A 24,726-nucleotide genomic window follows, 5' to 3' on the forward strand; every position below is an offset into this window, starting at 1 on the left:
GCGAATAAGCAAGTGAGACACGGAGATTTGTTTTACCGAGGTTCGGTTCTTGCAAACCTACTCCCCGTTGAGGAGGCCACAAAGGCCGGGTCTCTTTCAACCCTTCCCTCTCTCAAACGATCCACCGATCGAGTGAGCTTTCTCTTCTCAATCACTTGGAACACAAAGTTCCCGCAAGGACCACCACAAGTTTGGTCTCTCTTGCCTCAATTACAAGTGAGTTTGATTGCAAAGAAAGGATCAAGAAAGAAGAAAGCAATCCAAGCGCAAGAGCTCGAAAGAACACAAGCAAATCACTCTCTCTAGTCACTATGGCGTTGTGTGGAATTTGGAGAGGATTTGATCTCTTTGATGTGTCTAGAATTGAATGCTAGAGCTCTTGTAGTAGTTGGGAAGTGGAAAACTTGGATGCAATGAATGGTGGGGTGGTTGGGGTATTTATAGCCCCAACCACCAAATGTGGCCGTTGGGAACCTGTCTGTTCGATGGCGCACCGGACAGTCCGGTGCACACCGGACAGTCCGGTGCCCCCTGCCACGTCATCACTGCCGTTGGATTCTGACAGTTGGAGCTTCTGACTTGTGGGCCCGCCTGGGTGTCCGGTGCACACCGGACATGCACTGTTCCTTGTCCGGTGTGCCGGAGTGGGCGCGCCTGACATCTGCGCGCGCAGAGCGCGCATTTAATGCGCGGCAGAGAGCCGTTGGCGCGGAGATAGCCATTGCTCCGGAGTCGCACCGGACAGTCCGGTGCACACCGGACAGTCCGGTGAATTTTAGCGGACTAGCCGTTGGTGATTTCCCGAAGCTGGCGGGTTCCTGAGGCGGACCTTCCTTGGCGCACCGGACACTGTCCGGTGTACACCGAACAGTCCGGTGAATTATAGCGGAGTCGCCTCTGGAAATTCCCGAAGGTGGCAAGTTGGCGTTGGAGTCCTCTGGCGCACCGGACACTGTCCGGTGTACACCGGACAGTCCGGTGCTCCCAGACCAGAGGGCCTTCGGTTCCCACTTTGCTCTTTTGTTGAATCCAAGACTTGGTCTTTTTATTGACTGAGAGTGAACCTTTTACACCTGTGAAATCTATACACTTGGGCAAACTTAGTTAGTCAAATGTTTGTGTTGGGTAATTCAACCACCAAAATTATTTAGGAACTAGGTGTAAGCCTAATTCCCTTTCAAGTAGCAAATGCTTTATTCTTGTTAAAAGAGGTAAAAAATCTAAATTTGCTCCTAAGGAAGTAGAAGGCTTTTTACTTGGTTATGACTCAAACACAAGGGCATATAGAGTCTTTAACAAGTCCACTGGACTAGTTGAAGTTTCTTGTGACATTGTGTTTGATGAAACTAACGACTCTCAAGTAGAGCAAGTTGATCTTGATGAGCTAGATGATGAAGAGGCTCCGTGCGTCGCGCTAAGGAACATGTCCATTGGGGATGTGTGTCCTAAGGAATCCGAAGAGCCTCCACATGCATAATATCAACCTTCATCTTCCATGCAAGCATCTCCACCAACTCAAGATAAGGATCAAGCTCAAGATAATGAAAATGAGGATCAAGAAGAGCCACCTCAAGTGGAGGACAATGATCAAGGGGGAGATGCCAATAATCAAGACAAGGAAGATGATGAAGGTCCAAGACCGCCACACCCAAGAGTCCACCAAGCGATACAACGAGATCACCCCGTGAACTCCATCCTCGGCGATATTCATAAGGGGGTAACCACTCGATCTCGTGTTGCTCATTTTTGTGAACACTACTCCTTTGTGTCTTCTATTGAGCCATACAGGGTGGAAGACGCATTAAGGGATTCGGACTAGGTGTTAGCAATGCAAGAGAAACTCAACAACTTCACGAGGAATGAGGTATGGCATCTTGTTCCACGTCTTAACCAAAATGTTGTAGGAACCAAGTGGGTCTTCCCAACAAACTAGATGAGCATGGTGTGGTGACAAGGAACAAAGCCCGACTTGTGGCCAAGGGATATTCACAAGTCGAAGGTTTGGATTTCGGTGAAACCTATGCACTCGTAGCTAGGCTTGAGTCAATTCGTATATTACTTGCCTATGCTACTTACCATGGCTTTAAGCTCTATCAAATGGACGTGAAAAGTGCCTTCCTCAATGGACCAATCAAGGAGGAGGTCTATGTTGAGCAACCTCCCGGCTTTGAAGATAGTGAGTACCCTAACCATGTTTATAAACTCTCTAAGGCGCTTTATGGGCTCAAACAAGCCCCAAGAGCATGGTATGAATGCCTAAGAGATTTTCTTATCGCTAATGGCTTCAAAGTCAGAAAAGCCGATCCTACTCTCTTTACTAAAACTATTGCAAATGATTTGTTTGTATGCCAAATTTATGTTGATGATATCGTATTTGGGTCTACTAACAAATCTACTTGTGAAGAGTTTAGTAGGATTATGATCCAAGAATTCGAGATGTCTATGATGGGGGAGTTGAAGTACTTCCTAGGATTTCAAGTGAAGAAACTCTAAGAGGCCACCTTCATCAGCCAAACGAAGTACACTCAAGACATACTCACCAAGTTTGGGATGAAGGATGCCAAGCCCATCAAGACACCCATGGGAACCAATGGGCATCTCGACCTCGACACGGGAGGTAAATCCATAGATCAAAATGTATATCGGTCGATGATAGGATCTTTACTCTATTTATGTGCATCTCGACCGGATATCGTGCTTTCCGTATGCATGTGTGCAAGATTCCAAGTCGATCCTAAGGAAGTTCACCTTAGGGCCGTGAAACGAATCTTGAGATATTTAGTTCATACACCTAAGTTTGGTCTTTGGTACCCCAAGGGATTCACTTTTGATTTAATTAGCTATTCAAATGTTGATTGGGCAGGGTGTAAGATTGATAGAAAGAGCACATCAGGGACTTGTCAGTTCTTGGGAAGATCCCTGGTGTCTTGGGCTTCAAAGAAACAAAACTCAGTAGCTCTTTCAACTGCCGAAGCCGAGTATATTACCGCAGGCCATTGTTGCGCGCAATTGCTTTGGATGAGGCAAACCCTTAGGGACTATGGTTACAAATTAACCAAAGTTCCTCTCCTATGTGATAATGAGAGTGCAATCCGCATGGCAGATAATCCCGTTGAGCACAACCGCACTAAGCACATAGCCATTCGGTATCACTTTTTGAGGGATCACCAACAAAGGGGGGATATCGAGATAGCCTATGTGAGCATCAAAGAGCAATTAGCCGATATCTTCACCAAGCCATTAGATGAGAAAACTTTTACCAAACATAGGCATGAGCTAAACATTCTTGATTCTAGAAATTTTGATTGATATTTTGCACACATAGCTCATTTATATACCTTTGATCATATCTCTTTCATGTGCTATGACTAATGTGGCTTTCGAGTTTATTTCATGCTAAGTCATAGATTGAAAGGGAAATGGAGTCTTCGGCGAAGACAAGGCTTCCACTCCACTCCATCGTATTATTCATCCTTCGCCGTCACTCCGCACCACTCTCCAATTTGGTATAATCTTCACTCATATATTGTTTGCCAAAGAGGGAGATAAAGTACAAGGGCTTATATTTCACTCACAAGTATTCGTTTTTGGCGATTCATGCCAAAGGGGGAGAAAGTATTAGCCCAAAGCAAAAGGACCGCACCACCACCAATTTCAAAAATGTAGTCTTTTCAATATGTATTAAAGAAGTTTTTCAATTGGTATCTTATTTTTGATATAATTTCAAATTGGTATGACCTCTTTCAAAATTAATATCTATAACCCTCTTGAACACTAAGAGGAGAATTTCATTGAGGGGGAGTTTTGTTTAGTCAAAGGAAAAGCATTTGAAACAAGGGGAGAAAATTTCAAATCTTGAAAATGCTTCTCAAAATCTTATTCATATAACTTTGACTATTTGCAAAAGACTTTGAAAAAGAATTTCCAAAAACATTTGCAAAAAACAAAACAAGTGGTGCAAGCGTGGTCCAAAATGCTAAAATAAATAAAGCAATCCATGCATATCCTATGAATGTATAAATTGGTTTAATTCAAAGTAACCTTTGCACTTACCTTATACAACCTAGTTCAATTCTGCACTTATATATTTGCTTTGGTTTGTGTTGGCATCAATCACCAAAAAGGGGGAGATTGAAAGGGAAATAGGCTAAAACCTTTTCCTAATTGATTTTGGTGGTTGAATTGCCCAACACAAATAATTGGACTAACTAGTTTGCTCTAGATTATAAGTTCTACGGGTGTCAAAGGTTCAACACAAACCAATAAAAAGTCCAAGAAAGGGTTCGAATAAAAAGAGCAAAAGGCAACCGAAGGCTGCCCTGGTCTGGCGCACCGGACTGTCCGGTGTGCCACCGGACAGTGTCCGGTGCACCAGGGAGATCAACTCCGAACTTGCCACCTTCGGGTTTCTGGAAATGCCCTCCGCTACAATTCAACGGACTGTCCGGTGTAGCACCGGACTGTCCGGTGTGCCAAGCGGAGTAACGGCTACAACGCCAACGGTCGTCTGCAAAAGGTGAACAGTGAGCTACAATACGCGGACAGCGTGCGCTGAAGTCAGAGCAGGCGCAGATGGCACACCGGACAGTGAACAGTGACTGTCTGGTGCACCACCGGATTGTCTGGTGGCCCCACTTGTCAGAGCTCTAACGGTCGAACCCTAACGGTTGGGTGACGTGGCTGGCGCACCGGACAATGTCCGGTGCGCCCTTCGACATCAGCCTTCCCCAAAGGCCACTTTGGTGGTTGGGGCTATAAATACCCCCAACCACCACACTTCAAGGCATCCAAGTTTTCAGCCAACACATTCAATACAAGAGCTAGTGCATTCAATACAAGACACAAATAGAGTGAATCAAAATCTCTCCAAGTCACAATTCCACTCAAAGCAATAGTGACTAGAAGAGAGAGTTTTGTCGTGTTCTTTTGAGCTCTTGCGCTTGGATCGCTTTTCTTCTTTCCCATTTCTTGTTCCTAAGATATTTGTAATCAAAGCAAGAGACACCAATTGTGTGGTGGTCCTTGTGGGGACTAAGTGTCCCAATTGATTGAGAGGAGAAGCTCACTCGGTCTAAGTGACCGTTTGAGAGAGGGAAAGGGTTGAAAGAGACCCGGTCTTTGTGACCACCTCAACGGGGAGTAGGTTTGTAAGAATCGAACCTCGGTAAAACAAATCACCGTGTCATCCACCTTATTTGCTTGTGATTTATTTTCCGCCCTCTCTTTCGGACTCGATTATATTTCTAACGCTAACCCCGGCTTGTAGTTGTGCTTAAACTTTATAAATTTCAGATTTGCCTATTCACCCCCCTCTAGGCGACTTTCAATGAGTTAATTGGATTCTCACTTGATAGGCGTGCCATGCTTGGAACCATAATTCGATGGATCATTCACGCGCATGTCGCGTCCGCGCCCTTCGCCCTGCCCCGCGAGTGAGTGCACGCAACACGCATGTGTTTCCTTCTACCTCTCACCCAATATATATGATAATACAGGGAGGACTCAACTATTTAAGTTGGGTTCTCTGCACAACAGGTGGGACTAATGTGATATCTTGGCCCTTGGGATGGTGATATTCTGGTCCAAGGCTTAATAGAATTAATAGAGTGTTCGTACCAACAAGGTGCATCTTCTTTTTCGAAAGCCTATCTCGAAAGAACCTCCATGTTAAGCGTGTTTGGCTTGGAGCAATTTGGGATGGGTGACCGACCGAAAAGTTTTTCTCAGGTGCGTATGAGTGAGAACAAAGTGTGCACAAAAGACTTGTGTTGTCTGTGGGGACAATATATGATCTTAGAGAGCTGCCAGGAGTAAGTACCGCCGATCCAAGGATTGGACGGGGTGTTACAAGTGGTATCAAAGTCGACCCTCGTGATTTCACGGGCATGTGTGGGTTAGGGGTTCGGGTATATGGCGCATGACGCATGTGGGCCCGAATTGGTCACATGGCATAGCATATGACGATACTAGGCACACAGACGTGGCTAAGAGGGGAGGTTCCTGGATTGGGATTGACCGACGAGGATGTCGGTCTTCTAAGGAGGGTGGATTGTGATATCTTGGCCCCGTGGGATGGTGATATCCTAGCCTAAGGCTTAATAGAATTAATAGAGTATCCATACCAACAAGGCGAATCTTCTTTTTCGGAAGCCTATCTCGAAAGAACCTCCAAGTTAAGCGTGCTTGGCTTGGAGCAATTTTGGATGGGTGACCGACCGAGAAGTTTTTCTCGAGTGCGTATGAGTGAGGACAAAGTGTGCACAAAAGACCCGTGTTGGTCTGTGGGGGACAATATATGATCCTAAAGAGCTGCTAGGAGTAAGTATCGTCGGTCCAGGAATTGGACGGGGTGTTAGAACTAATGTCTCCACACTCCTCCCAACTAGAGCTGGACATTTGGGTTACTCGAAATATTCGGGTCGGGTAATTCAGATAAATAAAATTTCAGGCATTAAAAACCGCTACCCGATTTGTGTCCGAAAAATATTACCTGATAATTTGTGTTCACATTTTATTCGATATATCTAAAATTGACAAAACCAACCATTTTAAAAAGAATTCTAATAGCATTTAAAGCAATAAACAAATGTTATTCAAATTGCATCATGTCTTTATATTAATTAACAACAAACCAATTATTAAGTTAGCATAAATCTTTATTGATTTATTTGAAATAATAGATTTATATTGCATGGAACCACTTCATGACTTTGTATTTTAGGTAATTCAGGTAGTTCGGGTACCGGGTAACATTACCAAAACTATATAAACTAAATTCAGGTTTTTACAATTGCTATCTAAAATTGTGATTGGATATTTCAGGTTCGAGTATTTCAGATCCGGATTCAGATAATTCGGGTTCAAGCTTTAGGTATCGAGTATTTTGCCACCTCTACTCCTAATGTTGCCACACTCTTGTTGGCACACATATTGGTGCACATGAAGAGAAATCCTAGCGTGTGTGTTTAGTTTATATAGACTAATTTTTAGTCTCTCTATTTTATTATATTTTAGTTTTAAATTGCTGCGAAAACTAAACTCTATTTTAGTTTATGTATTTATAATCTTGAGACTAAAATAGAGGAATTAAAAATTAGTCACTATAAATCAAACAACCCAACGTGTATCATACGGAAAAGCACAATTTTCACGCGACAAGGTTTGAGTGGACAATATCCTATCTTTCACCCGGTCTAAGTACGATGTTGAGCGCAAATTGCACACGCTAGGATCACAAAATATCATATCTTTTACACGGTCGCCGCTAAATATCATATCTTTTTACACTGTCACCGCTGATGTGGTGGTACATTACGACGTCTGTTTCGTACTGAAAGTGGGCCCTATTACACACTTAGATATTTTTGATATATAAATTTGTTGGCGGTTGGCGCTTAAGCGCTCGGAAAGCTAATTGCACACCCAACCGAGAAACCAAGCCAGCGAGCGCAAGCAATAAACAACACATGCCCCACCTCGCCGCCGCCGCGGCAGTCCCCGCGGCGCGTCCCACGGAAGCGGGCCGCGTCGCGTTCCGGCGCCATTGGAGCACGCCACTGCCGGAGCCTCCGCGCCTGCGCCTGCGCCTGCGCACGCGCGCGCGGGGCGTCCGGCGTGAGGACGGTGGCGGCGTGCGCACGGAGGAGCAGGAGCAGAGTCAGACTCAGACGGCACCGCGGACGTTCTACGAACTGCTCGGGATCTCGTCGCGGGGGAGCCCCGATGATGTCCGGGCGGCCTACAGGAGGATGGCTCTGATGTACCACCCGGACGTGTCCCCGCCGGGCGCCGCGGCCGAGAACACCCGCCGCTTCATCGAGGTGCAGGAGGCCTACGAGACGCTCTCCGACCCAAGCCGCCGCGCCAGCTACGACCGTGCGCTCGCCCGCGGCGTCTGCCGCATCGGCTTCTCCGGGCGCCGTTCCCAGTCCCACCGCGCCTACTGCCACCACCAGGTGTGGATCACTGATCTCCTCACCTGTTGCTTAGTAGGTAGTAGGTACTTGGTGTTTTTTTCATGGCGTTGGCACTTAGTTGGTTGCATTGCGTGCTAATCCGATTGGTAGAGATGTACCTTACCTGAGACTGAGAGGACTCAGCACTTCTTCAGAGCTGTACCATCTAGCTCCTTTTAGTGCTTAATCCTTCATTTGGAAAGAAATCTAGTTGTTTCAGCTATAGTCCTTGATAGGTTCGTTCAAACATATGCATCATGAGTGAACGGCAGCCTTTACAAACATTCATTACCTCACAAATCTGCATATCCATGTGGACCCACAGGAGCAGGAAGACAAATCTTGCTGGAGAAGGTCTTGGGAAGACCAGGTCGCAGAGCTGCAGAGGAGGAGCATGGCAGAGGATTCGGAAGAGAACCTGTCGTGGGGCGCTCGTATGCGGAGAAGAAGGGCGGAGGCATCATCAGCAGCAGAGTAGCTATTCCGTGACAGTAACCGTTCCAATGCAGTTATTTTATACTCGTACCGTACGTAACATCTGAACCGAAACGCAATGAGATCCTCTGCAGTAACCACGTATGAGTCACTGACATGTGGGGCCGATCTAAATTTGGACCCCACATGTCGGTGATGGGAAGTCCTCCAATGTAAATAGTAGAAACATCAATAACGAAGAAGCAAGCTAAGCTGTTCTTCCAGTATTCAGAATGTTTCCTGTATTTGTTCAGTTGTTTTCCTTTCAGAAGCGGCGATTTCAGACGTGTTAAGCCCACCGGGCTCCCGGCCCGCTACGATTTTAAGCCCACCGTAACCGAAGCACCTCACTAGGAAGCATCTATCTACAAGACTACAAATGACCTGTACACAAGTAGACCCCTTCCTTTTTTTTGTTTTCTAACTCTTGGGGTTGAGAATTGAGATTAAAAGTTAACAATCTATTTGACATCTTCCTAGTTCCTTTTAGCTTAGCTTTCTTTATGACAGGTTCCTTCTCCCGAACTCGGAAGCAAGTGAATTTTCTACACGAGTTCTTGCTAGTCTTGCTAGTGGGCTATCGTTTATATAAGAAGCTAGTACACTCCTCGCCGCATTGTGACAACACATAAATATTGGATAAAATATTAGCACACAACGATTACATAAAAACGAGCAATACATATATTATCAACGACCTTAATATCTTACAAATTATTTGTCAAGCGCCTCCTCCTCCTCCTTAGGGTTTTTCAGACAAGACCGCCTTCTATGGTGGTGCGGAAGACTCTGGCTGAGGGAGGCGGGGGTGGAAAAGGAGATGGGAAGTTAGAAGTTAATATACAACGACAATAACGAGCAAGAGGAGAAAGAAGTGCTAGTGGTGGTTTTACGTGCAAGAGGTAAGACTCATCTTATCTGGTTGGTTGTTACGCGAGACGTTGCTCGTGGTGGTTGTATGATTGATGGTTGGTTGCGCAATGGTAAGTCTTGTCTTATCTGATTATTAGACGAGACGTGGGAGCAAAAAAATCTACCGTTTCGCTTGTGATGCACGACAAACGAAACTCGTGTAAAGAAAGATTAAACCGACCGGTTTGATGATACGGAGAGACACTAGCTAGTTGAACGATCATGTTGATGATGCCCCTCGTGCATCATTCACGAAGCAAGAAGCAATGGCTTTGAGATGTCGCTCATCTTCCTCGCTCGGTGCACACCGAGGAGAGGAGTCGTGCAGTAGCAACTTTTAGAAAGCAAATATGATTTCGTTAGGTATTTGAGTTTTATTTTTTATTGAATGCACCACAACATAAGCGAGTATGATAGGAGATAGATGAAGTCATGGAAATAATGTCATGAAAAGGCGAGATAATTTCTTTTAAGTGAAGCTCAGTATGCACGATTTAATATATAAAAAGACGGAATGCATGATTTAATAGAGATATAGGGACTACATGTCTCTACAAGAATGATTACGTTGCATGCCTCATGTAGCCATGTAGGTCTCAAAATCTAAGACAGGACGTGGTTGTCGGCTCGATGACATATATGGACCATAGATGGTGTATACATATAAAACTGACAACCATGTAGACTATAAAAGAGGTGGTAGCGCAACATTCAATTTAGGATCGGAACATCTAACTCCCCACAAGAGTCCACTACAAGATCCACCAAATTCAAACCAAGAGAGTTGAAGGACTATCCGACCAAGAACACAAATAATGAAAGTTAGTCTAGCTTGCATCATTCCACTCCTCTCTAAAGAGGTGTTGTGCCTCACTAGTCAAGGCTTGTATCTTGTGTACCATTTTCATAGAGAAATCCATGATTAGCAAGAGGACATATGGTATTACATAAATTATGGCCTAAACTTATATAAAAATCCTTGTGGCTTGAACTTTCGATGCTATGACCTTTGTAGAATGCTCCATGGTGTCAAGATCTACTCTCTACTCCTCTAACAATCATTTCTTAGGTACCTTTGGTACCTTAATATCTCTATTATGACAAATGGTATACTGAGAAAAAAACAAATGCTCAAACTTCATCCCTATTGCAAACAAATCCATCCACATTTCGACTTGGGCTTAGAATTCCTATTTGTGTTCTAGCGTGTACAGAACCTCCATGCCTGGAGGCGGAGCCTTTGCTTCATGGAGCTTCCACGTGTTATGGACGAAGCCTCCATAACCTGTCTGTTGGGTTGTCGTGGGTGTTGAGGAGTATTTAAACTCTCCCCTCTCTGTCCCAACATCATATCCATTCCATTACTCTAGTCGATCAACCACTTTCCCTCTCTCCAATGATGCCTCAACCACCTTTGTTCCAAGCATAGTGATTCTTTGGGGTGATTGGATCCAAAAGAGTGCACAAAAATGAGAGATGTTCAAGCTCCATATGTCTTGAGTACTAGGTGAACCTCTAACCACTTAGCGTGTTCGTTATTCTTGGATTTTTACTCTAGACAACCAGTGATGAGGACATGGACACCATCTACATGAGTAAGGCCCAAATCAACGATATAGTCCCAGGCCAAAGTGGAGTTGAAGTTCAAATTATCCGTGAGTTCGGTTCGAGCTGCAAGAGTGGGCTTCATAAAATGGATGCCCAAGCCACACACGGAATCCATTTTGGGCGTTATAGATATCAAGATGACATCTAGAACCTGCTAGAAATCATCGACGACTATTTTTTGGACCCAAAGGCTTTGTACACCCAAGGGTTGCGCGACCACTCCTTTACCCGTCGCCTTAGCCGTCTTTCTTGTGTATATATCTAGTAGTATCTATTAGATTATATGGGTTTTGCTTAGATTATTCTGTTGTATAAAGTTTCATCGCCTCGTCGTTTCGTGGAACCCCAACTTGAGTGCTTAATCCTTTATATTCGTAAAATTCAGATTGCATCTACTGTGTTTTTACTTGCGTTTTTGATTCACATGCAGGGATTAGCCTTCTTGACGAGGTCAATCGGATTGTGACATGGTTGATAATCAGATGAAAAGTGGTGCTAAGGTTGCAGAGTTTGGGTCATTGTGATCTGAAGCGTGTGTCGGATCTGTAACAAATCTATAGTTAGAACCCCTGTCTCATCAACTAGAGGCTGCTGGGAGCTCTTAATTTATTCATAAGTCATTATGATTAAACATCGGGACATTTGTATTAATGTGTGTGAGTTAGTGGAATCCTCTAGCATATTAACTTTGTTGGTGGGTTGAAGAGAAATGGGTTAAATTACAACCTATAGCTTTAGTGGCTTCCTCAACAATACGACCATAGGCACGCCTAACTGATAAGCTAAATCACAAATTATAATTAGTACGTCACTTATGTTGTGCTTGTTGTTTATGGTCACTTGTGTTTAAATTGATTTATAGGATTTACATCCTATCTACTTGTTCGATAAGTTCTAGGTGTAACAATATTTTGATGACATTAACACTGGATCAAGATTTATGATTAATTGATTATAAAAGACATACATGTTCACCCATCTAGGTCCTTGCTAGATCTTCAACTTTTAAATAAAGAAGTGATTTAAATAAATACACACGAAATCTAAAAAAACAGAAGATTTTTTGAATAAAAAGGAGGTGGCAAAGGCGTCGCTCGAGTAGCGCCGATTATAAATAGTTTTAAAAACCTTCCGCTCCACCTGCCACCGTGGGACCCACATTTCACCCTGGGCCTTGTAGGTCAGAACGCAGATTGCCCGCCCTTCTCACGCCCCTAATACTTTGGCGCCAAAGGGTTGGAGTTTTTGCCGCCAAAACCCGCTGCTTCTTCTCCCCTCCCTCCCCTCTCCATCCCAGAACCCATTCAGTCGCGGACGGCGGACGCTCCTATCCCCTAGCCTAGCGCGCGCGGACGCAGCCACTATGCCGGGCCATCCAACCCCTGCCGACGCGCTCCTCGGCGGCGGCACATCCCGCCACCACGCGGAGCTTCTCCTCCATAGCGGCGATGACGGCGTCTCTGTCAAGGATCTCCGCCTCCGCCGCGTCGTCCCGCCCGCCGCCGGCTCCCTCGATACCTTCCCCGAGTGCGCCGCACCCGTGAAGCCCGGATTTGTCGAGATCACGCCTCTAGAGGCCGTGTCGGCTGCTACTGCGGCGGCGGCCGGGGACTTTGACCGGAAGTTGGTAAGTCGGGCGTTCGTTTCTCGAATTGTCTGGTGTTTGGATGCATTGCCTTTCTGTGATTTCAGTATCTGATATCTGTCTTGGTCCCCCTCTGGATCAGGCGCCCCCGCGGTCCAAGCTCGTCCGCGATCCGCGTTCGTTTGGGTACCGGCGTCTGCTGCCTTTCCTGAACGAGCTGACGAAGAACGGTAACATCCTCTCCGTCTCCACCAGATTCGTCGTTTGGTCAGGCTTGTATTTCATGTTCTTACGCTATCTCTCTGCACGCCCGTGTCTTGGTGGTTCAGATAGCTCAATCGGCAAGGAGGTGTTCCCGCAAGACACAGCTGCGCACTCAAAGGATGTGCTCGGCGGATCTGATTCTCGGCTGGCTGATGAAGCTATAGGCGTTAGCCACTGCGAACCTGAAGCCATGGTGGTTAACACCGGAGGAGACACCGATGTGAAAGATGCCTGCAACAATGTCTCGGAAGAGATCAAGATTGCCCCTCATGACCTAACCAACAAACCGGTGAGTTTGATTGTGGAGCATCTCCGCGCCCTTCTTTTTCTACTAGCTGTTCATGGTAGCAGGATATGGTTTTCGCGTGGTTTTCTACTAGCTGTGTAGGTACACTATGTTGCTGCTACTCAGCTAGTTTCGTTATCACGTATAAGCTCGTGAACTGTATAGGAGGATTAAAACATTGGGGGATTACCAAAAGTCTAAAACCTTGTATTTTCGTCCCTGCTATAATGAGATTAGGAAAAGCATCCATGATTCCATGATCATGTTTTCAGATTAGTCCAGTTTTCTTCATGAAACTAAGTTTTTTTGGTGTTTCAGTTGCTTGCCGGATGCACAAGGTCGAGGTTTGTTCATCATCCGAGCTCGTTCAGCTACAAGAGGATGCTGCCATTTCTCATGGAGAATGGTAAGATACCTGCTCGGGGTTTAATTGATAGTGATTAGGTGGTCCCTTGTTTAGATTTTGTTTGCCTCACTGTTTGCTGTTGTCTTGTTGTTTCAGACATTTCTGCTCAGGAATGTAACAGGGTCAAAATTCGAAAAATTGCAGAGGAAAGGCAGCTAGCATCAAATGAGAATGATGTCTCAGCCAGTGGGCAGCATTGTCTTGCTGCATCTGATGACTCTTCTCAGGAATGCAATAGAGGTCAAGTTGAAACAATGGAAGAAGAAAAGCCAGCAAAAGCAGATGAGAATAATGTCCTTGGTGGCAGACAGCTTCAGCCTCCTGTTCTAGAAGCGCCTCCTCCTGATTTCAGTGTAGTTGAAATGCAAAATGTCATGCAGCATGAAGCTTCGGCTTCAAGTCAAGTTCCCCTAACTTCTTTTGAGGGTGAATTAACATCAGCTGGGGACAGTGTCCAGGCTGTTGGAGAACATCAGCTTGTTGCATCAGAAGAGTCTCTAGACGAACACAAAAGAGATGAAGTCAAAAGAAGCATACATGATGCAGTAAAATCAGATGGGGGCTATGCTTTGGATAGCAGAGAATTTCAGCTTGCTGCATCAGAAGTCTCTCCAGAAAACAGCATGGCTGAAGTGCAAGGAGCTGCACAAGAAGAATCGTTACCTTTAGATGGAGTTGAGGAAAGGTCAGACAAGGGTGACTTTGTTTCCACAGAGCAGGCTCAGCTCTGTGTCACAAATGAATCTTTGGCTGCACAGCTGCAAGGTAATGTTGAATTCGCTGAAGTACCACAGTGCCAAAACTTGGACCCAGGATGTCATGATGTTGGTTTTGGTAGCCGTACCAAGAGAGTGATACCATTGTTGCATCGGCATTGTGCACAACAACCTCAGGATTCCGTGGTTTCTCTTGATGATCAGCTTCTTGACGATGACATACAAATGATCTGCAGACCTGATTCCCGTGCTGTTGACAGATACTTATCAGTCGAGGAAATGTCTGGATGCATTATGTTAACTGAGTCAGCATCAAACAAAGCAGGGATATCGCGGCCAAGAGGTGCCCATTCAATGGAAAAAGGATCTCTGTCTCCTAAGAAACCTTCTCCAAAGAAAGGAATACTCAAGAGGAATACAAGGGGGTGTAAGGGTATCTGCATGTGCTTAGACTGCTGCACATTCCGACTACATGCTGACCGAGCTTTTGAGTTCTCTAGGAAGCAGATGAAAGAAGCAGATGATATAATAACTAACTTACTGAAGGAGGTGGCCAGTCTTAGGAGTCTGCTGGAGAAGCCTGCTGGCCAAGTAAGTACAAATCCCTGCATTTTAGATTGTGTTTCTTTTTTCTTATGATGAAGTTTTTCTGCACTTAGGAATGCTATATCCACCCTTTACTAGTATGACGAGTTTTACACTGACTTGTGGCGATCATCTAATCTGAATACTCAAGGTCAGGATCAGGAGTCAGGTGGATAATTGCTAGCATATTTTTGGGCAGCATGGTTGTAGAATACGTCTGAATCTATGTGTTTGGCAACTATAGAAATGCAAGGATGCGTTCCATGCCAGAAATTTTAGCCAGAACTGAACCAACTATTGTGATCACAAACTGTCATTTACGAATGGAACTTAACTTTTTTTAGTGGTCACTGGTAACATATAGACATTGTAAAAGTCCACATTAACCTTACTCTATGTATCGTAGAACCTATGACCTAGCTGCAGTCTGTACTCCTTATATATTTGTGATTTGAGTTAGTCATGTATGATCTGTGGTTAGTCCTAGGGGGGGATCGTAATTGTTTGTTACTTGTCTAACTATTTCCATATTGAGAAAGATCTGTTACATGTGACAATTAAGAGTGAACTTTGACCTATAGCTTTGGGCTGTCCTCAGGCTGAGCTTCCCATCTCCTTGATTGGCACTTTCAGTGTTTGAAATTCGCTTTGAATATGCTCGCTAACTGCACAGCAGTTTTGTTCATCAATGTTTACAAAACCCTCAATACTTATCGTCTTTCGAAATTGCAGCAGGAATCAACGCAAGCAGCTTGCAGACATGCTTCTCGGGTGGAGGAGGTGGCCAGAAACAGTTGCCAGCAGATGTTCGTGGATCTAAATTCCCACTGCAGAATCCCTGTGAGTAGTTGCTGTGCCCTGAAACCGCTGAATGACCTAGTTTTGCTTGACCTGATCAGGCAGGCAAATCATAGCTGATGCTCATGGAAGCTAACCTGCTGTTTGAACACAGAAACCAAGGGTTAGATTCACCGAATACGTCGAGGAAAAGAAGGCCTTACCATCTCCACGCAGGAGCAACCGTAGTAGGTGACAGAATTTCAGAAAGTGGTGGCGGCCTGACCTGCTGACCCTACGGATCGTGTTGCTTGGTTGTTCAGTACATAATCTGTGCTGCTTGGTTGAGTGGTTGTCACAGAAGGAAGATTGAAATGAAATGACCGACTTTTTTTTGCGAACTGGAACATGCCTATTTGCAAACTTTTTAGTTGTGAAATGATGGTCCCTTGGTTGTAAGAAGTCTGGCATGTGTTGGTTTATGATGCTTGAGGTCTGTACTACCAAGTACTGTGTGCTCCCTATTTTCCACATTGTTTAGATCCAACTCCAAGAAAGAGTTCTAAAATTGGGTCCTAAATTTTAAAATAGGACCCCCTTTTGAATGATTTAATGCCTAAGAGCATCTCCAACAACAAACCCTAAAATAGAGTCCTAAAATTTGAAATAGGACCATATTTAGAATGTTTAGGGTCTCAAAAGAAATGTTTACTCCAATAGTCAGGCCTTAAATAATGTTATTTAGGAAATAAATCATGATATTAGGAAATAAATGGTTGGAGATTAAGTGAAAATGAGGATAGGGCTCCAGTATATGGGTACTATATTTAGGACCCGAGAGACCGAGCCCTATAACTATTTGATGAAATTTTATAAAATAGGGCCGTTGTTGGAAGGATGTTTTATGGTTTTGAGCCTTATATTTAAAATAGGACCATGTTTAGAGCCTCTCTTGGAGATGCTCTAACAAATTGTTTAGATCCAACAATAAGCCCTATAATTACTAATCTGCTAACCTGCCACTGTTTGGGACCTGTTTTTCGTGCGCTATCTGAATATTCGCTGATCAGGAGTCGCATCTGCTATTTGCAATCGGCAAGGGACATCAGGCCTACTGCTGCATCTGTACCGACGCCAGCAACGCATAGAGAAGGTGCTAGGCAACATACAGGCAAAGTAGTGTGGAAACAATGTCACATAACTTCGAGCATCTTTAAGAGAGGACTTAATCCGGGTCCTATATTCAAATATAGAAGTTAAGATCTCAAAATAGCTTCCAACAAAGTTGCTATTTTATAGATTTCCATCAAATGAATATAGCATCCGAAGTCACAGCTGCTAAATATAGCACCCCAGTCAAGGGACCTATTCCTGTGCGCCTAATCTTACGGAGTTAACTACCACATAGGTTTAGGAGTTGCTGTTGGAGTTGAGAAAAAAATGTTGATCCAAGTTAACTTGAATCAGGTTCAATTTAGCTTTTGAGGCCCTAATTATAGAAGTTCCTCTTGGAGATACTCTTACATTCTAGATACTGCCGGTTTAATGCTATAAAATCAATAAAAACAAACGTTCCAGAACAGAACTCACAAGTATTGACATAATGCAAGGTTCAGACAAGCTGTACACAGAACTTACATCCATGCTGATCTTGCCACAAACACCAGACTGTTTATGAAAAAAGGATTTGCAGTGAAAGTGGACACTATCATTTCAGACACACACAAAAAAATATCATCCCAGCCATACAAAAAAATAGCAATAGCACAACACACAACTCATTCAGAATAGGCAGATTGTCTGAACATTGTCACAACTAACTTATAAAAGGCAGAACATTGTCACAACGCACTTATAACAGGCAGATTGTATGGACATTGACACAGCTCACTTATATCAAGCAACACTGAACATTAACAGAGAGGTTCATTGTAAGAGACTGGGAAGCTTATTGTATTGCATATGAGGTGGTTACATATATAAAGAAACATATGGGAAACCCTAACTCTAATGGGCCGGCAGCCCAACACAGCCCACCTACACATACACATAGGAACATACACTTTAACATCCCCGCAATCGCAACGGGAGCACCGTAAATGATGAGACTGGATCAGTAGCTGAAGGTAGGAGACGACAAGCTGAAACCCCCCGCAGTCGCAACGTCGTGAGGGAGCGAGTGTTGTGGTTGAAGTAGAGACCGGTGTGCACTCCATGTAGATAATAGCTCCTCGATGCCGAGGTAGCCAAAGTTGATGATGGTTGTAGTCGAGACACACGCAGCAACGGCCTGGAGGGGTCGACGTTCGAGTGTCAACGATTGGCGGGGCGCACAAAAGGACAACAACAGCCTCAAAGCCTTCTTGCTTCTTTCGTGTCTGGTCGTCGAAGAGCCCCACCAGGGAGGCCGACGGCAGTGCACACGCCTGCGCCGATCAAGGTGGCCACACCCACGACAGAATAGAAGGGGTGTTGGCGGATCTAGTCAGAAATGCCACAGTAGCGACGGATCCAGCCATGAAGACGACGATCCGGCCAAAGAAACAGTAGATCCAGCCGAGAAGGTCGTGACAGCGGTGGATTCAGCTAGGAAAGCCACGATAGCGGTGGATCCAGTTGTGGAGGCGACGGAGAAGGGGAGGACGACAGGGCGATTCCAGCCGAAACGTGTATATAACAGGATCCACCATTACAAGCGGAAACCGTTTATATTGTTTGAGTTGATCACCTAGATAACGCACGGGCTACTCTCTTCTCTACACTACAGTCTACACCATTATTTTCTTAGACTACAAACCAATTATTATACTTGCTGTAATAAATAAATACGTGCATGCACGTGCGGCTGGTATTTTGCGGCCCATGGACTCACATTTGACCACCAAACTCCAGTTCTTCCCGACAAAAGAACAAAGTAGTTAAGCCCAGATGAAACTAGGCCCAGAGAAGTTTATCTGGATCGGCCCATCATCGCATGCGGTCGGGTCCAAATTCCATTCGAGTGGCGCGTAGAGCGGAGCCGCGGAGGAGAGATAAGATCGTTGTCGTGACTCGTGATTCGTGAACGGCGGCGACAAGAAGCCGGGAGAGATGCCGCTGGCCACAACTGCTCCGACGCCGGCGCCGCCCTGTCCTCCGCCGAGTCCAGCAGCGGCACCAGTCCGGACGCAGCTCCTCTCCTCCGTCGCGAAGCTCGCGCTCACGGCCGCGCTCGTGTGCGGCTCTGGCGGTCCCGCTGCCGTCGTCGTCGTTCCGGCCGCCGCTCAGGCCGTCCCGTTCGTCCGTCCTCCTCCTCCTCCCCTGCAAGGAAGGCCCTTCGCCTCCTCCACTCCTTACGCGCAGTCCCAGAAGCTGCAGCTTGGCCTCGACAAGCTCGGGTTCGTTTATGTATATATCGCTTTATTCTTGATCTTTGCGTGCATGGACATGGTGGAATAATATGGATGATCTCATCTGATCATCTAAGCCGCTAGCTAGTTAAGCTTGCTCTTGCTGTGCATGGTGATGACGGTGCAGAAAGATCAGGCCATGCCCGTCCACCAACCCGGGGTGCGTGTCCACCAACCCGCTGGGATCCTCCGGCTCCTTCGCCTCGCCACTGCTCATCCCGGAATCATCCGCAGGGGAGAAGACCGTCGCCGTAAGCCACCTCGCTACTCGCCAGCTACTGGCTGCCGATCTCTGAACCGATTCCACGCGCGCGCTACTCGTTTCTGCAGAAAAGAAATTCTAGCTCTTCCCCTTTCCAAATTAAACATAGCGTCAATCGTGTGATGCTTTGCTTTTGCGTTTCTCAATTGATCTCTTGCTACTTTGTGGTGGCCGGCGGCGTACGTACCTGCTGCAAGTCGCTGCGGCAAGCCATCGAGAAGACGCAGCGTAATGTGGAGTTTAAGGTCGACGAAGACACTCCATATGGTCAGTATATGTATATGTGGTCCAGAGTTGGAATAGATCGTAGTAGGGAATCGATCGAACGTTGACGAGCCTGTGGTGTATGCGTGCGTTCAGGACACTACATCGAGGCGGAGATGGACGGCGGCGTCGGCCGGGACGTGATGGAGTTCCTGGTGAAGAAAGACGCCGGCGTGGTGGCGTACCGGTGCATGGCCACCAAGGTCACCTTCGTCTACCCCTTCACCACCGCTGTCGGCGACTCCAAGGGCCAGAAGCAGAGGATCGCGGCCATCTCGCAGGAGCTCGGATGGTACGCCCCGGACATCCAGTCCTCCATGGACTCCGTCGACGACGTCAATTACGTTCCGTGAAGAATTAAGACCGTATTACGAATCGTCACTTCATCGATACGATCGGGAGCAGAGCTAGGGGCGGATCTGGTTGATTTTGATGCCGATGGTTCTTACGATATGAGGCGTGTCCGTCTTCAGCTCTTTATAAAAGGGATTCAGCTTTTAGCTCCTCACGTGGAGCGACTTTTACAGTGAAAGGTGGTAGAGCTGTTCTGTAAAATGTTTGATAAAGATAGGTCTACGAGAAGTCAGTTCTTTCGGCTCTGACTAAGAGCATCTCCAACAACAAACCCTAAAATAGAGTCCTAAAATTTAAAATAGGACCATATTTAGAATGTTTAGGGTCTCAAAAGAAATGTTTACTCCAATAGTCAGGCCTTAAATAATGCTATTTAAGAAATAAATCATGATATTAGGAAATAAATGGTTGGAGATTAAGTGGAAATGAGGATAGGGCTCTAGTATATGGGTACTATATTTAGGACCCGAGAGACCGAGCCCTATAACCATTTGATGAAATTTTATAAAATAGGGCCGCTGTTGGAAGGATGTTTTATAGTTTTGAGCTCTATATTTAAAATAGGATCATGTTTAGAGTCTCTCTTGGAGATGCTCTAATGTTAAAAAAAAAACGGTTTCGGCTCCAGGACTCCTTTGTACATTTTCTAAATTAAGAGAACGTGATAACAAATTTTGTTTCAAATTATTATAAGTTTCATTTATCCTATATGCACTGAACCTTTCTGCAGAAAAGTAAGAGGAGATATCTTCCTTAAGTTTTCATCTTCTGATTGTTCACCCATGCTTCCTCTGATTGTTGTTTTTCTCTTGGTTACCTGGTAAGCAAAAAAATCGTTTTTTCCCCAGCGCTCGATTCCTTGAATTTGTAAACCGGTCTTCATTTGTTTGAGCAAAGAGTACATCATGCAGTTTCCAGTACCAACCAACACAAGAATTTAAGCCATCAAAATGACGGTCTCCAATAAAACGGTAGCTAAAGACAGCTTTTATTTGGTCTTCTTCACCTTCTCAGCTTGAAACGCGGCGCAAGTTTTCTTCCAGGACCTTATGGCGATGAGCATCGGTATCCAGATCCAGAAGCTGTTTGCGCCAATGAAATACGCCCAGAAGTAGAACGGGCCGACCCAGAAGTTGAAGCCGTCCAAGTACGCGGTGATGAAGTAAACCAGGCATCCGTAGAGCTGGCCCAGACAGACGGCGAACTGGAGAATGTGGCTGAAGGACTTCCTGGATGCAATAGCGTAGCTGGAAGCAGAAAAACAATTGGTGAGATAAAGCAGAAGCTATATTTTGGACAGCGGCTGCAAATGGGGGCGAGTCAGAAACAAAGTTGATTTGTGTGTCAATACATACGTGGCTGGAACTGTCAAGCCTGACTACTCATGACCAATAGATGATTAATTGGTTGGTCGGTTAACTAACGAAATTAGTCGAGTCAATGCACCTGAACAGTGTTCAATGACCGATTTATTGACTTGTCATGATTAATCGTCCGATTTGAACGCACATAAAAAACATACAACAAGAACAGTTCTTTACTAAATCTACTACTACGGGTAACAGGTTTGCAGTTGGGCCCTGGATACGCTTTTGCAAGTGTGTGTTGTATTGTTTTACCCTTGGAGGCTTCTATCCCCCAGGGGGATACCTCTTTTCTTTCTTAACGAAATGTCGTGCAGTAAGAGTTACATTGTTCAAGAAAAAAATTGTGCATCTATGTTCCGACTTAAAAAGGTGTCAAGATGGTTTTTTTCAGATTTGTGCAAGATATTCACTAGCAATAGACTAGTATTCAAGACATTGCTACTATCTCCTGAGTCCTGTCTGTTATGCTTTGGTTGGATCAATTTGATCTAAGAAAAGCAGAAAATACATGAAAACTGAAGCCTTTGTTGATGCATTTAATTCCCAAACATCTAGTATAAATCTCCAACCTAACTAGTGTCTCTAGACTCTAGCAAGTGGGAAGAACAATGAGAAGATGGTCAGTAATATCATACAGTAATTACAATTTCGAAAATCAATAACGACATCAAACCATATTTATGAATCTGTAAAGTTACATGCAGAATTTGTGAAAGCAAACATTGCAGTGTGCACAATAATTCTTCAGTTAAAATAGGTTAATTATGTGGTCATGATATTCCCCTCTAGATCCAATCAAATCTACATCACACATTTTTACAGGGAAACAAAAATACTCATGGAGAAAGACCACAAACATGAGGCTCCGATTGTTCTTGATCTCTTTGATTCCTAAGAATCAAATTTCCTTTCATGCTTTTGAAAAGAGGGTGATTCTCTAGCATGAAGAGCGAGCCCTAAACAACAATAACAAAAGCCTTTTAATCCCAAGCAAGTTGGGATAGGCTGCAAGGAAAGAAAACGTAAATAGACAAGCATCTTAGTGCCTCGTTTCCAACAGGAAAAATAAGGCATCACACAGAGACAGGTTTGATTGAACTTGATAAGCAATAGCTGACTAGACAGAACCCGTGTTGGAGAAGAAACAAAGTCGGTAGCATATGAAGAAATGGAGTGGTCAATGTGAAGACATACACAGCAAGTAGTGATGCAGGGCCTTCCAATACAGCGGTGATCCCTTCGACCGTAACAGTTGCAGTGTCCCTAGCAACATACCTAGAGTCTCCCTTACTATACTCTTTCCCTGAACAAGGCAGAAATCAGCCAGACATTTCAGCTCATCCACAATATACTCTGAGTGGATAATTTCTTTCTTGGATATGCTGGCAAGAACTTACAAACTTCATCAAAGAAATTGGGGTTCTCCTTCTTGAAGAAATCAGGAGTGAAGACGAAGGGCCCCTCGATCATTATGTGGGTCAACCCTGTGAATGCCCACCAGCACATGAGCAGACGGTCGGTCTTGGATAATCTGACACATCTTCCTGCACAGAAATGACACAGCATGAGCTCGATATCATACAAGATTGTTAGAGATCTACTGGTGTCAAGTCATGCAGATGTCACTTTCTATGACCCTTGATTTGTTGCTCTTTTTTCCGAGGGTCCTTGATTTGTTGCTGTTCAACTAGTATTAGATGAAAGGTTTACAACAATGACTAAATTATAAGTCATCTAGATGAAGGCACGCCAACATTCTTAAAGAGCATGGTCGAATCATGTTATGGTACAGACAAGGTAATCAATTTAAAATTAGAAGTTGCGCCCAGTCCCTCCAATCTTGGGTCTTGATGTACATCTCTAGTCTCCCCCTCCCCCACCCCCAATCCCCCTATCAATGCCTGTAAAACCAACGAGAGCAGTAGGCAAAATTCCAACTTCGGATGTTGGAATTTGAAAATCAATTCGAAGAAGGACGGGAGTCCTAGAAGAGCTAACGGAGGAACAAGTAAAATACTGATACATGTACATGAACAGAGTAGTCGTACCGGAGACGAGCCAGACGGCGAGGAAAACGAAGACGGAGGCGCCGAGGTAGGACACGAGGATCTCGACCTGGGACAGCTTCAGCGGCACGAAACCCGGAAGGTCCAGCTCGGCTGGCGCGTAAGGGTGCCCCATTGACGCCGCTGCGGCCATCGCCTGCTCGGCCTTGCGTCGGGCGCCGATCTGGGTAGGGACTAGGAGTCACGGAGTCGTCGCCGCAACAGGGCAGCAGCGACAACTAGTACCAGCACAGGAAGGGCTGCTTGAGTGCTTGACATGTGGGGACAGGCTATCAGTTTGTTCTGTAATCCATAGAGTTAAAATATATTTTAGAAGTTATAGTCGTATCAAAGCGTAACCAACAAGCCCTGGGACATAGAAAGACGAAAGTAGAGATTAGAGAGTACATATACGGGCAGGGCATACGGCACACTCGAGTACAATAATGCTTGCTTGTCATATGCTTGGTCGTGAACTCGTGATTTAGGGTCCCTTTGGTCTATTAGATGTTAATAGTACTCTAATGAATCATACTCCTCGGTCCTAATTAAAAAATATTTTATTTTATTTTTTATTTTATACTCTCTTCATTCTAATTTATAATTTATTTGATTTTTTCATCAAATTTAACCAATCATCTTATTCGAAAAAATATTATTATTAATTTTTACTAGGATATCATTTGTATATAATATACTTTAGATATAACTTTAAAATTTTAACTTTTTTAAAAAACATGAATACGACGAGCCGATGAACAAAAAAAGTTAAATAAATTATAAATTGAAACGGAGGGAATATTATATATCTAGACATAGCGTATATCTATATAAAGTCACTAATTGGGAACTCGATGTTGTGAACTCCCAACTCGCATGCCCACTCTTCCCTACCGCCTCCCGGTTGTGCAGTATGTCCCTACTTAGGAAACTAGTGACTAATATGACCTTATGATTGTCAAAGTAGTGGCATAGCTTGCATGATGTGAAGAGGACTGCATACAGTAGCTTCTGGACTTCTTATAATTCGTCGTCCGAGGTACTATGGTCACATTCTACCACATGGACGTTGTGACAAACCACTTTAGTAGCATGTTTGATTCGGCTTTCGCAAGCCAAAGCCCTCTAGTGCAATTGAGCTAGCGTAAAATATTGAATGCCTTCTAATGTTTCCTTTAAATAATATCACATTCCATTAAAAGCTAGTCTTGCAAGCTTTTTTCTGCAAGGTGGGTTTCTTGTGTCCAGAACCTCCGAATGTAGCCATTAACATATTCTTCCTTCCCTTGCCGTAAAGCTATTAAGTCTAACCCATAATCGTCATAGAAAAAATGATCATGAATTTTTTGCTGAAAATCTCCCCACTAAAAAATGGAGTTAGCAGGTAGCGTGACGTACCAGGCGAATGCAGTCCCGGTCAGAGACAATGAAAATAGACAAACGCAGAACGCTTCTGTACCGGCCAATTCTCCTAACC

The 24,726-nt window shown here is 44.7% G+C and overlaps 4 protein-coding genes across 5 annotated transcripts; 3 read left to right on the forward strand and 1 right to left on the reverse strand.

The window, feature by feature from the left end:
* Positions 1 to 7,406: 7,406 nt before the first annotated feature.
* Positions 7,407 to 8,658, forward strand: LOC100285306 (chaperone protein dnaJ 20). Its single transcript, NM_001158199.2, has 2 exons — positions 7,407 to 7,955; positions 8,281 to 8,658. The coding sequence occupies exons 1-2, from the start codon at positions 7,467 to 7,469 to the stop codon at positions 8,431 to 8,433; spliced, it is 642 nt and encodes a 213-aa protein (NP_001151671.1). The 5' UTR covers positions 7,407 to 7,466; the 3' UTR covers positions 8,434 to 8,658.
* A 3,505-nt stretch (positions 8,659 to 12,163) lies between these two features.
* LOC103634718 (putative aldehyde dehydrogenase family protein) lies at positions 12,164 to 16,095 on the forward strand. Of its 2 annotated transcripts, none has more exons than XM_008657301.3 (7): positions 12,164 to 12,576; positions 12,677 to 12,764; positions 12,864 to 13,087; positions 13,403 to 13,490; positions 13,587 to 14,797; positions 15,527 to 15,631; positions 15,744 to 16,092. In XM_008657301.3, the coding sequence occupies exons 1-7, from the start codon at positions 12,313 to 12,315 to the stop codon at positions 15,822 to 15,824; spliced, it is 2,061 nt and encodes a 686-aa protein (XP_008655523.1). In that variant the 5' UTR covers positions 12,164 to 12,312; the 3' UTR covers positions 15,825 to 16,092. The 2 variants fall into 2 exon arrangements, with proteins under 2 accessions (XP_008655523.1, XP_008655522.1); XM_008657300.3 differs by having other exon boundaries at positions 12,180 to 12,576; positions 15,524 to 15,631; positions 15,744 to 16,095.
* A 2,552-nt stretch (positions 16,096 to 18,647) lies between these two features.
* Positions 18,648 to 20,518, forward strand: LOC100191743 (uncharacterized). The gene is made up of 4 exons (NM_001137171.1): positions 18,648 to 18,945; positions 19,085 to 19,208; positions 19,417 to 19,486; positions 19,580 to 20,518. The coding sequence occupies exons 1-4, from the start codon at positions 18,659 to 18,661 to the stop codon at positions 19,834 to 19,836; spliced, it is 738 nt and encodes a 245-aa protein (NP_001130643.1). The 5' UTR covers positions 18,648 to 18,658; the 3' UTR covers positions 19,837 to 20,518.
* A 174-nt stretch (positions 20,519 to 20,692) lies between these two features.
* Positions 20,693 to 23,493, reverse strand: LOC732747 (sterol-8,7-isomerase). Its single transcript, NM_001279693.1, has 4 exons — positions 23,253 to 23,493; positions 22,602 to 22,748; positions 22,399 to 22,507; positions 20,693 to 21,084 (listed from the first exon to the last, which is right to left on the reverse strand). Exons 1-4 carry the CDS (start codon positions 23,401 to 23,403, stop codon positions 20,826 to 20,828), a joined length of 666 nt encoding a protein of 221 aa, NP_001266622.1. The 5' UTR covers positions 23,404 to 23,493; the 3' UTR covers positions 20,693 to 20,825.
* Positions 23,494 to 24,726: the final 1,233 nt, after the last annotated feature.

The sequence above is a fragment of the Zea mays genome, chromosome 8, assembly GCF_902167145.1.
Source record: "Zea mays cultivar B73 chromosome 8, Zm-B73-REFERENCE-NAM-5.0, whole genome shotgun sequence".
Lineage (NCBI taxonomy): Eukaryota > Viridiplantae > Streptophyta > Magnoliopsida > Poales > Poaceae > Zea > Zea mays.